The following is a 16,994-nucleotide window of genomic DNA, read 5'->3' on the forward strand; positions in this document are numbered from 1 at the left end:
AGGTAGCTTACCCGAGTAAGGATTGCAGGCAGAGTTTATACCTGATGACAGCAGTAGTACCATCCAGTAAATTCAGATGAGACATGAAAGAGACCAGACAGAGGCAAGGACATTTTGGAGTGAAATTGGAAATTACTTAATAGAATTATTGAGATTTGAAGATACCTCTTGAAATCATGGAGCACAACCCACCTACATCAAGTAGGTTTAGCTAGAGCAGGTTGTTCAAGACCACTACCTGTTGAGTTTTGAGAGTCAAATGGAGACTCCACCACCTCTGCCAGCATAGAACATCCCTCACAGTAAAAAAAAATAAATTCTGTTCCAGTGGAATGTCATGTATTTTAATTTGTCCCCATTGCCTCTTGTCTTGTCAATGGGTACTATGAGGCTGGCTCCCTCTTTATTACATCCCATCAGGTATTAATGCACATAGATAAAATTATCTGAGTTTTCTCTTGTTCAGGCTAAAAAGTTAGCCTCTTCTCACATGACAGATGCTTCAGGCCCTTAATATTTTTGTGGCCATGTGCTAGACTCCCTCCTTTAAGTCCCCATTTTTCTTAAACAGGGGAGCCTAGAACTGGATGCAGTACAGCCTCACATATCCAGTAATTTGTCTAAGAACTCCAGGGAATGTCCATTCTGCCAGCATTGCCAAGAAAGGTCTATCCAAGGTTAAAAAAAAAAAAATCCTAATTCCTTCTTCTTGGCTGTTTTTGCTGCAAGCATAGTTAAGTATACATTGATGGAAAGGAATAATAGGTTTATATATACAAGAAAGACATTAAGCTATTAGCATCCAAAGGATGGCAGTGAAGATGGTGAAGGGCCTTGTGGGGAATCATGAGGAGTGGCAGAGGTCACTTGGTCTGTTCAACCTGAACAAGTCAGAGGGGAGACTAATCACAGTCTACAACTTCCTTGTGAGGGGAAGAGGGACAGACACTGATTTCATCTCTCTGGTGCTCAGTGACAGAACCTGAAGGAATGGCTGGAGCTGAGTCAGGAGGTTTAGGTTTGGTATTACAGCAAGGTTTTTCCCCCAGAGGATGGTCAGGCACTGAACAAGCTCGCCAGGTCATGAGATCCAAGGCTGCCAGGGCTCAAGCAGCATTTGGACCATGCTCTTGGGCATAGAGTGGGATTTTTGTGCAGGGCCAGGAATTGAACTTGATGGTCCTTGTGGGTCCCTCCCAACTTGGCATACTCTCTGATTCTGTGTTTAAATATACTGGATTTTAAATAAAAAACACATTGTAAGTCATTGTTAAGTCATTCTCACTTGAAGTGATTCATCCTCATTTAATATGTACATGCTTCAGAGTGTAAAGGCCAGACTCTCTCAAGCTGATACTGATACTGCTGACTAGTATATAAATCCCCAGCACAGATGCACGTAGACAATAGCAATGCAGGCCTTCCTGCTGCTCAGCTGGAATGGCTGTTCAGCTGCTTGGGGCAAGAGCATAGGGAAACTGAAATACAGCTATTAACCTACTTCAGAAATTGTATTTTGGGTTAGTTGTCCAGTGTAAGTGATATGACAAGCAAAATTAATACAAACCAACCACACTTCTCTTAAAAATATTTTATTGAAATGCAGCATTGACTGTCAAAAATTACACTCTGATTATCTTATTTTATACTGAGAAGAGAATCAGTGCTTAATAATGAACGGAATAAAAATATTTTGAAGGATTTTTTTTCATCCCTTTTTAATTCTATTGAGAAACACACTAAAATCTTCTTCCATAAGAACACAGAACACTACAGCAGTGCCAGACACACTTTATATATTTCTTTAAGCCTTAAATTTGCCAACATGTTCACGAGCTATGATCATCCTTTGAATCTGAGCAGTTCCCTCATAAATCTGAAAAGGAGAATTGCAATAATGTTACTGGGTGATTTTTAAAAAGGTTTTAACAGGTATATATTTGTAAACCTCCATGGCACTAATCCAGTGTGAATTAGGATGCGCAGGAAGACAGAAAAAAACAGAGAAAATTCCAGTGTGCTGGAGTAATTACAGTGGGATAAATTAAATGTAACTCATAGAAGATACTGAGAAAGTCTTGTTCTCTCAGGTGCTCCTATCTAAAGTCAGTAGGGCTCTCATGAAAACAGGTGACAACATTCCTCTTATTTGAGGAAGAAAATACATTATTTAGATTTTTTAATGTAGGATCTGAAATCACAGGTAGAAGGGAAGAGATGACTTGTCCTTAAGTGTTTTCTTTAATTAGCCTTTCAAGGTCATACCATATGTTGTCTTTGATCCATTTATTTCCATTGCTTCTTGTTAACTAGTACTCTCTCCTGCACAGTTTTGTTTGTGGTTTTCTTTATTCTTGAATTTTCTTCAAGAAACAGCCTGCATCATCCCTCTGTTCTGTTTTTTTTGCTGGCAGCAAAGTCAAAAATAGACAAAAAAGCACCTATGAAGTTCTAATGCCAAAGGAGGACGTATGCTCCACAGGCATACTGCAATGTAATGCAACGGCTGAGGCAACACAGTCGAGAGGTTTTAATGTTTCAGCTCACACTTCTGCCAGAACTTAGTTTGGCAAATTGCTGAAAATCATGCAAATTCACTTATAGGAATAATCTTTCCAGGAACCTTAAAGAGCATTTTAAAAACAAGAATATATATATATAACCTGTGTTCACGTTAGTGTTCTGGTTCAGAACAAGCTGTTGATTCCCAAGGTGAATTCTCTGCTGCTGCTGCTTACCCCATGTTGATCCAGTCCACAGAGAAGACTGTGTTTTGTGAGTACTAGGTGCCTTCTGAAACCAACTGAAATGGAAGCTCTGCTTTCTCTCTATACTAAGCATTCACCAATCCCTAGGACAACCATAATGGTACAAGCCTGCACCTGGACCCTAACAGTTGGATGCCTATCAGGGACATAAATTCCAAGGGAACAAACAGGCTTGCTATGAACTCAGACTGCTCAAACTGCTTAGAGCGTAGCTTTCAGGGTCTCGGCAGCTGTTCCTGCAATCTACCAAACTGCTCCTATTGCACTAAAATTTGCACTTGCTGATGAACACAGCCATGGAAATCAAGTGTAAAGACATCACAACTCACAATCTTACTAAGTAATTACAGGAAAGGTTTTGGTTTGTAAGCTGATGGAAATAGTTTCAAGACTCTCTGACAATTAAAGAAAGGAAGTTTTCCAAATCTAAGAGTTTCCAAACCTAAGAGTTTCTACAAAAGTAGCCAGGATTTGTAGCCGGACAAAACTAGGGCACAGTAAGGACATGTAAAAATGTTATCAGTAAACACATTAAAAGGATTGTGTAATAACAAAAAAGATCAAACATATGAAAGATAATTTGAAAAATCAAGTTTTTCTGCATGCAACATATGGGCAAAAGTACATACCATCTGGAATTGAGCAATAATACAGCAAAGCACAGTGAAGTGTAAGATACAATCAATAGACATGGACAAAATAATTGCAAGACAAAACCTTTCCTGAATTCTTTTGGGGATGAAATGGAACTGACAGTCATAAAAAATTTAATACTAAATCTGATTAATTAGAAAAACAAGCCTACTTAGCCATGCATTTGGATCACTGTAATGAAAAAACTAAGTTATACTGGGACTTTGTTAAATCAATCTCAATCAATCTGAGTTTCAACCCTCACACCATCATTCTCTAAAAAATCAGGAAAAAAATCCCAGTCATAAATTTCAATTAGTCATTCCTTTCCTCACTCACAGAAGTGAAGTTAGTTATAGGGACCTTTAGATTCCAGCATAGCAGTTGTCTTTCCTTAAATAAAAATAAATTCTTAATAAATTTCCTTAAAGAAAAATAAATTCTTGGCTAGTGGCAATAATAGTTTGCATTTTGAAGTCAGCTGTAGGACAAAATATTAACTGCCTAGAATCTTGGATTGACAGCTGTTACAGCTAACAATCATTAGAGGTCAGGGTCTGTGTGCATTTCTTGATACCATCTACTTTGGTATGTTTTATCTAGTCACTATTAGTGTTAGATGTCAATAAAGATTACTGGTTTTCCTGAATGCAAGTAAAATATTCTTTCTGAATGAAGAACTGCAGCATAGTATATGCCAATATACTAATTACAACATGACATGGAATAATTTCTTGACAGTAACACTGCAGTAAAAAAAAAACTGGGGATTACAGTGAACTATGGGCTAAACATGAGTACAAAAGGGTCTTGTTAAAAAAATGGATAATCACTCTACATTGTGTCACACTTCGTAGAGACAACACATTTTACATGTCATGGTGCAAGCTAGGATAGGGTTAATAGTTTTCTAGTAGCTGGTCCAGTGCTGTGTTTTGTGAGAACAGTGTTGATAACACGTTCATGTTTCAGTTCTTGCTCTGTAGTGCTTACTGCAAATCCAGGACTTTCAGTTTCCTGTGATCTGCCAGTGAGGAGGTGCACAAAAAGCTGGAAGGGAGCATGGCCAGGAGTGCTAAACTCTGCCAGTGAGGAGGTGCACAAAAAGCTGGAAGGGAGCATGGCCAGGAGTGCTAACCTGGAATGGCCAAAGGAGCATATCATGCCATAGAGAGTCACGCCCAGTATATAAACTTAGGGAGAGGTCACCAGGAGGGTGTTGATTGCTGTGGGTGGATGGGGTGGGCACTGGTCACCAGGTGGTGAACAACTTTATTGTGCATCACTTGTTCTTCCTGGGTTCTATTCCTATCTGCCTCTCTCTTTTATTATTATAATTTACTTTATTTCAATTATTAAACTTATTAAATTTATTTCAATTATTCTCAATGCATGAGATTTACTTTTTTTTCCCAGTTCTCTCCACCATCCCTCAGGAGCAGGGAGGAGAAGGCAGTGAGCAGCTCCCTTGTCTGGCAACTTAGTTGCCAGCTGGGTTTAAACTACAACACCACGATACTCAATACTGTTGATACATCAGCCACAGCAGTCTACGCAGCTTATAATACCAAAGTTTCAAACAGAAAGTTTAATGCAAAAGTAAACCAAAAACCCCAACCAAACAAAAAACACCTCTTCCCTCATAAGTCGTTGGGGTAAGAAACTGCTTTAGTGTTCAGGCTAAGAAGACAGCTGAACCATAAGCAGACATCAACCCAAGACACAGACAGATGGTCAAAAGTTTCGCATCTCTGAAGATTTTCAAGAACGGTATGATATGTAAACCACCTCTACTTACAGAATACCAAAGCAAGCATTGGTATTTTGATCAAGATTTTTTTCCCAAGAGTTCAGAGACTTCAAAATTGAGAATCCAAGAATGGCAACAAGTTACCACATTAGAGGGAAAAAAACCCAAAACCCATACAATATAATTTATTTCTCTTATGTGGTTTCAGTTTTCGTCAAGTGCAATGATTTTATTATAGAAGAAATTTCCTGATTTGAAGGAATTTCCTGGTATGAATCACTGTTTCTTTAAACGGAAGGATTACTGCTTTCATTCTAAATTTTTTTTTTAATATCACATTTTTTAATATCACATAATTACATCATGATTTGAAGTATGTAGCCATTACTTTATTCTATATAAAATCTATGCATTAGCACATTCTCTTTTACTTACCTGGTAGATTTTAGCATCTCTCATTAGTTTTTCTACAGGATATTCAGTATTAAATCCATTTCCTCCAAAAATCTGTACTGCATCTGCAGCTACTTGGTTTGCAATGTCACCAGCAAATGCCTTCGCAATGGAAGCATAGTAGGTATTCCTGCGACCGGCATCAACTTCCCACGCAGCTCTCTGGTAAGCCATCCTAGCGAGTTCAACTTTCATTGCCATTTCAGCAAGCAAGAAAGACACTGCTTGGTGCTATGATGAAATAAACTAGGTTAATATTGCATGCTTAAAATTCTACGACATGCAAGAAAGATAAAATCTCTTTAATACATTGATTTTTTTCAAAAAACTCAGTAAGTTGTACAAGAGAAGTTATGCAGAACATGTATCATGCTCTCATATATGCATGTTGATTCATACTCTTAAGTTTTCGATTTCCAAATCCATTTAGTCATAGGGATTAAATACTCATGAAACAAAAGTTGAAGTTGTTCTTTCCTCTTTATTGGTATTTATCTTGTTGTTTATTCATATTTTTTCAAAACTGGTAAGCAGCATGATAGCAATGTATTCTATTGATATTAATACTATTTATCTTGTTTCACAAAGCTCAGATGTTTTCTTCTTTCCTGAAAATCCCTCTTTATTAGCACTGAAGAACTTAAATATGCCCAGTTGGTATGTAAGTTCTGAGCTTTGGGGCAAAGTTTTCTTTCTGCTTTTCCTACTATCATTGATAAATTACCAAAAATTCTTGAAGTTACCACATAGCTAAGTTTACTTATGGTGCAACCTATATACTTGGAAACCACAAAAAGGCAGAGGTACAATATAAAAACTAAGAAAATATAATTATCAAGGAATAACCTTGAAAAATCAGTAGCAGTACATCTGGTGTGAAAACATAAGCTTTTATTATATTGTTTGCCCCCACACTTACTTCAACAATTGGTTTCCCAAAGGTTTTTCTCTCCAAAGCGTATCTAGTAGCTTCATCAAGGGCTCTTTTTGCTAATCCAACAGCACCAGCTGCTACCTAAATTTAATACAGGCCAGAATAAAAAATCAGAAATTGCTGCTATATTTTATAACCTATTTTTTTCTGATACTTACGGGTGGTCTGGTCTTATCAAAAGCTCCCATTGCGATTTTAAAGCCAGCTCCTTCAGCTATCAATACATTTTCTTTTGGGACTCTCACATCTTCAAAGACAATGCCTCTTGTATCTGAGCAGCGTTGACCCATATTCATTTCCTGAAGTGGGAAATTTACAGATGTGCTACTAATTTGGATTATTCAAAGGTACATTATGTTTTCATTCTTTTGTTGACTCAAAGCATAGTTTTTCTTACCCAAAACACCTAATCTAAAAATTACCACATGCAAGACAAATACTAGTTTTGTATTTGCAGACCAGCATGCCCTTAACTTGTCTAAGCTGGGCAGCTTACTTTCTCCTTATATGAAATGAGTTCTGTCACTGTAATCAGTCTTCTTGTGTTCTTCTAGTTCAACTATCTTTGAGATGCAAGTGGAAAAAGAAAAGAATCTAATATTCAGGAAGTACAGGTATACTACAAGTGAATAAATAAATAAATGAGCACTTCAAGTTTTTGGATTTCTTGCCTAATGTTCAACATTCAGTTTACCTACTATTAAAAATAGTACTTTTTTGTAAAGAGAGGACTAGCAACAGAATCTCTAAGGCCTTTTCTCTGACCAGCACTTGCTAAAATGAAAACTCGCTATGTGTATAATTTGTCAAAATTGTTCAGCTTGCTTCTTACTTTTTCAAGGCATACTACTTCTCATTTATTTGCACCTGCCAATACAGTCTTTCTCAAAGACTCTCTGCAGATGTTCAAAGTAGTCGTCTTACTTTAGACCATTCTGAATAATTCCTTTTCTGAATTAACAGCTTTAAAATTATGTTTTATGAATTGTTCCTCTGTGTTGTGAAAATGAAAAGGTGGTTGTACATAGGCATATGAAACTGTTCAGTTGTGTAAGTCTTTTTTCTTTAGTGATACATTTGTTTGATTATTGATTTAGAACTGAACAACAATTCCTGGCTTGTCAAACAAGAAATACAGTCTTCACCTTTCTTCCAATTTGGATCCCTGGGCTATCTGCTTCCACAATGAATCCAGTAAAGGCTTTGCTTGCAGGAGCTTTTGGATCTGGATTCGTACGTGCTAGCAAAAAATACCTAGTGTAAAACAAAGCAGATGGATGCAGTTTATCTTCACAGTTAACAAGATATATTTATCTAGCACTTTAAACATTTTTGTGTGCATTTCTACCATATAATAAATTCTGTCTCTGAGTTAACAACCTTTCTTTCTTGCCCATCCTGAAAATAAAATGAGAGGGAGCAAGAGAGTAGAAGTTTCAAAGATTCAAGATTTCATAAAGATACTCAGATCAACATGCAAATATACCCTGCCTTTTCCATGTATTCTAAGTCTTTATGATGTTAACAGCTTCCTAAATAGTACAAAAGAAACCTATTCATAGCATGTACATAAAAGTTAATGCTTAGAACATACTTTCTTGGATGCAAAAATTATAACCTGATTTCAAAGATCTTGATTTTATTTTTCTAAGTGTAAGTTGTAAATAAGTATTTATCTTAAAAAGAAAACAGCTCTAAATCACTTCTATGGTATTCAGTAAGGCCAAAGAAATCTTACAGTTTGTCTTTGGTAGGTCTGCCTGCAACAAGAAAATAACTAGAAAATTCAGTTTTTGGGTAAGCGTAGAATGTTTCTTCCACTTGAATTCAGGGAAATTTCTGTGTTGTGAATCAGTGTGATGTAAGACACGCTTTAAGAGGTTTACATTATAAAAGCACACTCCAGACAATATCTGCAATCTTTGACAGATGGAAAATGTCTTCTTTTCAGAAAATAAAAAGTAACACTACAATCTAACAGTATTTCTAGCTTCACTAGGAGTAAGAGGTGTTTCTAGTAGAATCACATTTAATTTTGATAGCCGAAAGATTCGAGAGGGTATTATTGACTGTGGAATCATAATGTCATCACTCATTTTTCTTTTCAAGCTTTGCATAGCACTCAAGACTGCATTTGTATACGCTATCCTGACAGCTATCCTCATAAACTGGGCAGAGATTAAAATGTAGTCTGCTGAAACACAGAGAACGTTCAGCTTTGTGTCTGAAGGATAGGTCTTTAAAGAATTTAACTGAGGTTGGAGGGTTGGGGTAAAACCGCTACAGAACAGCAGAGAACTATGACACCAGTTAACATACCAGTTTGCTTTCCCCCCATTTGTGATCCACATCTTCTGACCATTAATAACATATTCATCTCCTTTCTTCTCAGCCTTTGTTTTTATACCAGCCACATCAGAGCCCGCTCCAGGCTCTGTTACACAGTAAGCCTAAAAGAAATTAAAATGCAAAAAAATAAAAGAAGTTCTATCTTTAATCAACTACAAATTAATGCAGATTATGTGCATCAAACTAGTTGTTGAAGGTTTAAGTCAACTGCATAGTAATATCCAAACACTAAATAAACAAAACTCCCCAATAAAACCCCAAAACAACCCTACACACAGCCCCCTCCCCCCTGCAAACAGCTGGTCAAGTAAGGGTTAATTTTATTTATAAATCCATAGTAATATATTAAATTGGCTTTTTATCAAACAGAAACATTCTGTAACCCTTAAGTTACTACTTCCTCAGGATTCAAAAATTCTGATGTGAAAGCTGAGGATCTTTAAAGTCTGAAAATAGGAGCACTGAGTCCTTCAGTTTAGGAGGCTTAGTTGTAAATTTACATACATTGCACACAAATCCTTACTTCTTTCTGTGTAACAAGTACTGTTTATGTAATATTTGAGATCACAAATAGACTGTCATTCCCATCCAAGTTGAGGGTCTCCTTACATAAACCTTGTATTTTTCTTAAACATCTACAACCCTTCTCAAAAGGGAAATAAAAACTATTAATTTTTGGTAAGTGACTTAGGATGGGAATAATATCTTCTGTTTACTTACTGGCTGTATCTCATTAGGTATTCACTAACTTTCAGTAAATGTCACTGTTTACATATAAATCAAACAGGGCTAAGTTGTGAGTACATGTAAGTGTTCAGGGAAAAAAAAAACACACAAAAAAAGGAGGAAAAATAAAAAAAGGAGTAATACAATTAATGTGGTTTAGAAACATTCTGCAGTATAGCAGTTATACTTACACACATCATTGGTTCTTCTGTCATTCTTCCTAAGTATTTTTTCTGCTGATGCTCATTTCCTGCAATGATAACTGGCATTTGCTGAAAAAAAATATTTAGACCATTAATCCGGCTCTTTCAAGGGCAGAGATTATAGTTTAAGGGATTTAAGAAAAGACAGAACTCACCCCTAGAGAGTTTGCTTCAATGGCGGTTTGAACCCCTGTACATCCATAAGCTAACTCTTCTGTAATAAGGCACGCTTCAAAACTGCCGAGGCCAAGGCCACCTACGGTTGAAGTATTTAAGTTACTCAAGGGGATTTAAATTATAATGTATTAATATTAAAGATTTACGTAACATAATTAACAAAAATTTATTATTCCACATACATTTGATTGTGTACTGTGTTTGGTTAGGCATTCTCATGCAAGCTTTTAAAATAAATCTTCATCAGAAGAGTAACAGGTGATTTGAAAATTACTTATCATGTGTCCAGAGTTATTGTTTGATTAATGTAGGAGAACTTGCACAAAGTGGCATAGAACATACCACTCACATTTTTTTACTACTGTACATTGAAGAATTAAGAGTTCCTAGGAAGCAGAGAAAGGGCCCCTGAGCCAAAAGCATTTGGGAACAAAAAAGTGTCCGTATTAGTAGACAACCAACGCAGTAATCTGTGTCTGACGGATGCCAACACTATGGGAAATTGGTCAACACTACATACAAGTACAATAACCACTACCTCAAAAATATTTTCCTGAACTTTAAGGTGACTTCCTCGGTCAAAGAAATAATTCTCTTTGGTATCTTTGTTATGCCAAACAACATGTAACATCTGTTACATGAATTTATCCAGTGTCTTTTTGAACCTATGTCAAATTTTAGCACCTATATCCTACAGGGGCAATAAGTTGCAAATTAACTCCACACGGCATGCAGAACCATCTCCTTTCACTTGTTTTGAATCTAGCATCTGCTGACATCATTTGATGCCTTCTAATTATATTGAAAGGGACAGTGAACCATCAATCCCTTTTCACACTCTCCCATGACACTGACATTTTAGTCATTTCTCCTATAGAATTTACATCTCACACAGAAGATAAAACTTCTATATTCTTTGTCATCCGTTTAGAAATGTTCTCCATTTCCCCAATACTCTCTTGAGATGGAAGCATCTGACTATATAATGAGTTAAAGAGGCAAGTGCAATTTGGATTCAGGAGGCAGCATAATTATGCCTTCTGCTTTTTCATTCATTCCCGTAAGAGTCCCTCTTGACCTTAGCTTTTACAGTTTTGACCACTTCTGAGCATTATGCTCGTGTTCACAGGATCCAAAGATGTCTTTTCTGAGAGGCACTATCTAGTGCACAGCATAGCTTTCCTCTGTGAAGTTCAGATTGATTCTTTCCCTTCACATGTGCATCACTTTTTCTTTTTGGAATCACATTGCCATTTTAACTCTCACTTTCTTCTGTGACCTTTTCCTGCAGCTCTCTGAACCAGATCATCTTTTCTATGCTGAATAACTTAGTATTATCAGCAAACTCTATCACCTTTGTATTGACACCCTTCTCAGTTTATTTATAGACATCCCAAATAGCACAAGACCTAGCAAGGCTGTGCTGCTAATTTTGCCAGTATGAAACCTGATGATTTTTAAAACTTATTTTGGAAGTTCAGGCATTCTCTATTCCCTGTTCACACATTTATTAGCTACTTCAGAGAACTTCAATGATTTTATGAGGCATGACTTCCTTTCACTAAAACCCTTCTCTAGCATATCATGTTTGTCTGTATCACTCATACATCTTATGAGTCAGGACTCTGCTGTACTGCACTTTATCTAAACTGAAAAACTGTCCTTCTGGGATGAACTCTTACATTGCTCCAGCCTGTGTCAGAGACTAGAACAAAACATGACCTTCTAATTTCTCTGCCTAATCACCTGACACTGCACCAGGGGAACATTAAGCAGCTGTAATCACAGTAGAAAAACCTGGTCATAAATTACTAAACCATAATCTGCCTAATTTGTCTCCTGATTACACCCACACCTAGTACCACACTTGCATGTGTCAACCTGCCTACTGATTAAATTTAGATTATTCAAGTACCGACTATTTATGCGACAGTACAGAATGCATAATTACACATAAGAATCTCATCTAATGTCTTTTCATTGTTTCATTTTACAGATTAAAAAGAATGTTTACTTACCACAGCTTTCCGGTATGTGTGAATTCATAAGACCAAGCTCCCAAGCTCGCTTTATAAGTGGAACAGGATACTGAAACATACATGGAAAAATCACCTTCTGATTCATCACAACCAAAACTTTAAATTGTATGCAGGTTAAGATAAAAGTCTGTTTCTTCCCAATTTTTCCCTTACACTGTGATAGAATTTACCTCTCCAGTTTTGTCATATTGTGCAGCAACAGGAATAATTTCCTCCACAGCAAATTTACGAGCAGTAGCTTGAAACTCTTTCTGTTCATCAGTAAGTTCTATTTTAAAAAAGGAAGAGAACAAGATCATAAATCCTCTGCTGTCTTTTATTTTGCCAACTGTCACGACTACAATAAAAAAGAAGACGAGCATCCTTCCAGGACAACCCAAACCACCACTATTTGGGGCTCTCCAGGAAGCAAAAAAGTTCAGCTTCCTCTTCCTCCTGGGAGAAAACCTCCATTGTTCTCTCATCAACCCCTACATGCACTTACTTATGTCTGATGAAATTATCCACAAAATACTGAAAATGAAGCAGAGAGGACTGTGTAACATAAAATGTATTACCAAAAGAAATAAGAAGAATGCTGTGCTAATTAAAAGCATAACAAGACAGAGGTTACCCAAAGATCCTGACTCTTCAACTTCAAACATCTAGCTCTGATCCTCTAAATTTGCTTGTATGTATATATTATATATAATATGCCAAGATGAAGATAAATTTCTTTTTTTACATTTCTTGACAACCAAGTTCAACTATGAACTACATTTAGGTACTGTAACATTGAAAACAGCAATATGAGGTAAGTATTCAAAGCTAAGACACTTTGGCAATAAAAAAAAAACTTATCATAGACATGAGTTAAAAAAAGAAGAAAATCTTAAGAACACTACACACATATCTGCCTTGCCTCAGTTGAGGACAAAGCTACTTTATTTTTCAAATTATTTTTTTACTAGAAATATATTTAGAACAAACACCTCCATTTTAAAATCATGGTGAACTACAGTATAGGATATTATTTCTTTTTAATTCTGCAATTTGCCCATTATTGTTACATTTCTTTCAAAAACTGTACTACTTACCAAAGCTAAAGCCAGCTCCAGGTTTGCCTACATGTAAGTTTTGTGCAGGTTTACTAGAATAGGACCTCCATCCATGCCCTGTGATGGTTTGAAGCATTTGCTAAAGAGGAAAAGAACATGAGGGATAAGATCTTTACAGCTCAAGCCTCCTAAAGCTACTAACCTATCTGCAGCACAACTTTAGACTCCCTCTCTAGAAACCGTGACACATAAGTATAATACAATTACTACAGTGATAAAAGAAATACTGGCTACGTTGTGTTTTCCTCCTGTGGCAAGCAGCAGTTACATGAACTGACACCTCTACCAGGAGTCTCAGGCTTTAACAGGACCAAGGGCGAGTGAACTGCTGTATGCTCTTTTAAGTATTGTGCAACTGAGTATTTAAAAATTATTAAGCAGAATTAAAATTTATAGTCATAGAGACACAGCAATATATATTTCTTTCATTTATACACACACTCATCAAACTTCATTTTCTGGCCCTCTAGTGAATATCCTATTACTTACCTACATGCAGATTTAGCAAGATTTTAATAACAACCTACCAATTAGCCAATATATCAGAATATTTTGCTAATGTCCTAGACATTAATCTCTGCTTTCTTTTAATAAGGTGCTGCCACTGACATTAGGAGAGACAGCAGACTATCTGAAGTTTATTTTTCCTCCTAATAGTTACCACAAATTTATTCTTTTTCATTGTAAATACTTTCTCCGCTTTTTTGAGTTTAGAGCCCCAAATATTGTTGCTACAGGTATTTTCAGAATGTCTTAATACTGTGCAAAAACATGTCTGAATTTGTTTTTAAGAGGATGGTTTATTCTCTTCAAGAGCTATGAATCTCTGAAATGTTTGGAAATTAGTGAAAAATATGAAATTGGATAATTTTTTAGGATGACCTTTAGCATACGCAATCAATATTGCAAAAACAAATTTGCCTGAACACTTGTCACGTCTGTGAAAATGCAGACTTTTTTTTTTTTTTTTTTTTTTTTTTAATCGTGATCAGAACAGTCACTTACTTCCTAGCATTAGAAAAAACTTAATTATTGTTAGTAATGCAAAAAATATCACAAAAATGTTACTGGGACCTCTAGATGACAAGGACATTACAGAAAGTCACACAGCCGGGGAGGCAACAGGTACCTTCAAAAAAGTTATGGTAGATAAACTGTGCTCTTAATAATAATGCTATTTGATAGATGGTTATAACACAGCACAAGAAGCATGATGAATACTGCCAATAATAGGTATCGACACAGTGAAAAAAGTATTTCCAGAGGATACTGAAAACATCTATAAAGTTCAAAGGTGAAGAAATGCAGAAGGACCACTGCTGGGCAGAGAAGAGGGAGAGACTATGACTATGACTATGTGCTGGTGATGTCAATTTATTAATAGTTCAGGATTGCATTTTGCTGTAGGTAATATATTATTAATTTCAAGTTTTTAGAAACAATAGACATTGCAAAAGAGTACCTTGCTAAGTTTTCTGTTACTGCTACCTCTCATATTAAAAGCCAAAACAATACCACAAAAATTTAGATAGACCTTGATTCTTCAGAATTATTTACACCGTATTTTATCTGGGAAAAAGACAAGATGAAATTGAAAAAAAGTCAGATTATTGAATTTTTTTTTTTCTTTTCTTTTTTTAAGGAGCAGCCCTTGATAGACTAATGCATAGCTTTGCCACCAAAAGGTTTTGCCTACACTTGGAAAAGTACTGGATTCAAACTAATGCTATATGTGATACCCTATATGAAAGAAGCTGTAAAATTTAAACTGGTGAAATTATGTCTATTGTCTAGTATGCAAGGTAATACTGAAGATTACTCTGGAAAAACTCAACAATACCCCCACAAACAACTGTGGACAGATGGAACTCATACCTGGAAGCTGCATGACTGATCAGATGACAAAGGATGAGGGTTTGCTACATGTAAGAATTTGGATGACTATCTGCCTACTTGTCAACTTTCCCGTTGCTTGACTTTGAGGAACAGTTGGATTCAGTGACAAACTACTGCTAGTGATGTTCAGATACAACTCCTACTGCATTTCCTTGCACTACTGTATAAACTCTATTACAAATACAAATACGACCATCAGTGTAGCAAGACTAACACTGGAAGAATGTGCTGTGAGGAAAAGGGTATGACAAGGCTATTCAAAAAAGTGATGCAATCTCTTTATTACGTTATGGCAAAAGAACTATAGAACCTGTTCAAAAAGATGCACATCACAGAAAACAGTGGGACAACAACAAGCTAAGGGTCACTAACCTTGATTCTGCCTCACGTATCCCAGGGCAAAATGGAAAAGAATTATCAAGAGCAGTTTGTTGCTGGGGTAACATGTCAGGAGGCTGAACTTGAAATAATAATTTCCTCTCTATGGGCTTCCTTTGCCTAAAGCATTGCTTTTGATCCATAAGATACCAACTTCAGATGGAGACTGCTTCCCTCACTGACTTCCCTCACTCTTACAGCAACACTTAGGACCTGTGGCCAAGCTGCATCACTTTGGGGCAAACTAACGCTGCTGCTAGGAGGCTGTGATGGGCCTTTCAAGTAATTCAGACTCATTAATGCCTCTGGAAATGAGGAATCCAGAAAAAGGCATGTGTCATGCTAAATGTGTTTTGAATAGTTTTTGTTTTCTAGTTTGAAGCTGTGAGGTTATTGGTGGTTCAATACAGTATGAAGTTTGTACTTTAGAAAACCAAGTATTATATTTCACACTATTTTTTTTTTAAATTAACATAGGTAGTTAATAGATATCACAGCTACGTATGCTAAAGGAAATGCATTGGATAAAATACCCTGAACGCTAAGCCCGGTGTTTTGAAGCCGTCTCCACCTCTAAATGGAGAGGTGTCAGACACACTTGGCACGACGCGGCCTTTGCCACATGAGGAACCCCAGGGCTGTGCAGTATCTCCACTGAAGAACATCAAATGGCAATAGCCATTCGAACCGTGAGGATTACGGCCATAAACTCGGGTAACACTGCGAGGCAGGAAGAGTAGCAAAGCGGGTGGATTCCAGCCCCGCCGGCTCTACCCAGTGGGGCAGCCCCTACGCCTGCAGCTGTCCCGACGGTCACGGCGAGCGGAACGCGGGCTGCCCCTGCCTCTTCCGCTCTTCTCCCTCTGCGATCCCGCCGCCCTTCCCCGCCGCCCGGGCTCCCCCGGCCGCCAGCACCGGCAGCGCCTCGGTTGGTTCCGCTCTGCTCTGGTCCGGTCCGTCCCACACCGTCCCGTGCCTCTCCCTGGGTCTTGTGTCCCCCCAGCGGTCACCCGCCCCGGCCGCTCACCCGCGTCGCCCTCAGCGCAGCCATCTCGGCGAGAGAGCGCGGCAGCCGCAAGCAGCTTCCCCGGGGCGGTGCTCGGCGGCCGGGGCGGCGCCACGCGGGGCGGCCGGGGAAGCCCTGCACTCGACCGCCCGCGCCGCCTTACTCCGCTCCTGCGGGGAGAGCCTCCCGCGAGTTCCTGTTCCGCCGCTCGCTCGTGGAGGAGCGCCGCGCCCTGTCAGCGGCCCGGCGGTTCGTACTGCCCGAACACGGGCAGCGTCCGTGGCCCAGGCTGGGCCAGTTTGCTGCCTGTTTGCTGAGCGTCCTAGGCTGGTTCCAGTCACCTACATCATTCACCTGTTAGCAGAAAAGCCTTTTCTGAAAAGTGTAAGCAGTTTTACTGTAATTTTCGCCTCAGGGAATCATAAACTCATGTTTTGGAGGTGTGCCAGGAACTGGAGAGTGACTGGGCCTGGCGCACGGGAGTTGTAACTGTGTTGATAGTTACATAAATGTGCTTATAAATGCTCTTACTTCCGGTTGTATTTTAAAGGATAAGCAATGAGTTTGGAAATTATCTTTGGTGTG

The 16,994-nt window shown here is 37.9% G+C and overlaps 1 protein-coding gene across 1 annotated transcript; it reads right to left on the reverse strand.

Annotated features, from left to right (window-relative positions):
* Window positions 1-1,576: 1,576 nt before the first annotated feature.
* ACADM (acyl-CoA dehydrogenase medium chain) lies at window positions 1,577-16,731 on the reverse strand. Its single transcript, XM_053951075.1, has 12 exons — window positions 16,431-16,731; window positions 13,109-13,208; window positions 12,203-12,300; window positions 12,012-12,081; window positions 9,972-10,072; window positions 9,805-9,885; window positions 8,858-8,988; window positions 7,684-7,792; window positions 6,697-6,837; window positions 6,524-6,619; window positions 5,587-5,835; window positions 1,577-1,876 (listed from the first exon to the last, which is right to left on the reverse strand). The coding sequence occupies exons 1-12, from the start codon at window positions 16,452-16,454 to the stop codon at window positions 1,805-1,807; spliced, it is 1,272 nt and encodes a 423-aa protein (XP_053807050.1). The 5' UTR covers window positions 16,455-16,731; the 3' UTR covers window positions 1,577-1,804.
* Between the last annotated feature and the right edge of the window lie 263 nt (window positions 16,732-16,994).

The sequence above is a fragment of the Vidua chalybeata genome, chromosome 9 (assembly GCF_026979565.1).
Source record: "Vidua chalybeata isolate OUT-0048 chromosome 9, bVidCha1 merged haplotype, whole genome shotgun sequence".
NCBI lineage: Eukaryota > Metazoa > Chordata > Aves > Passeriformes > Viduidae > Vidua > Vidua chalybeata.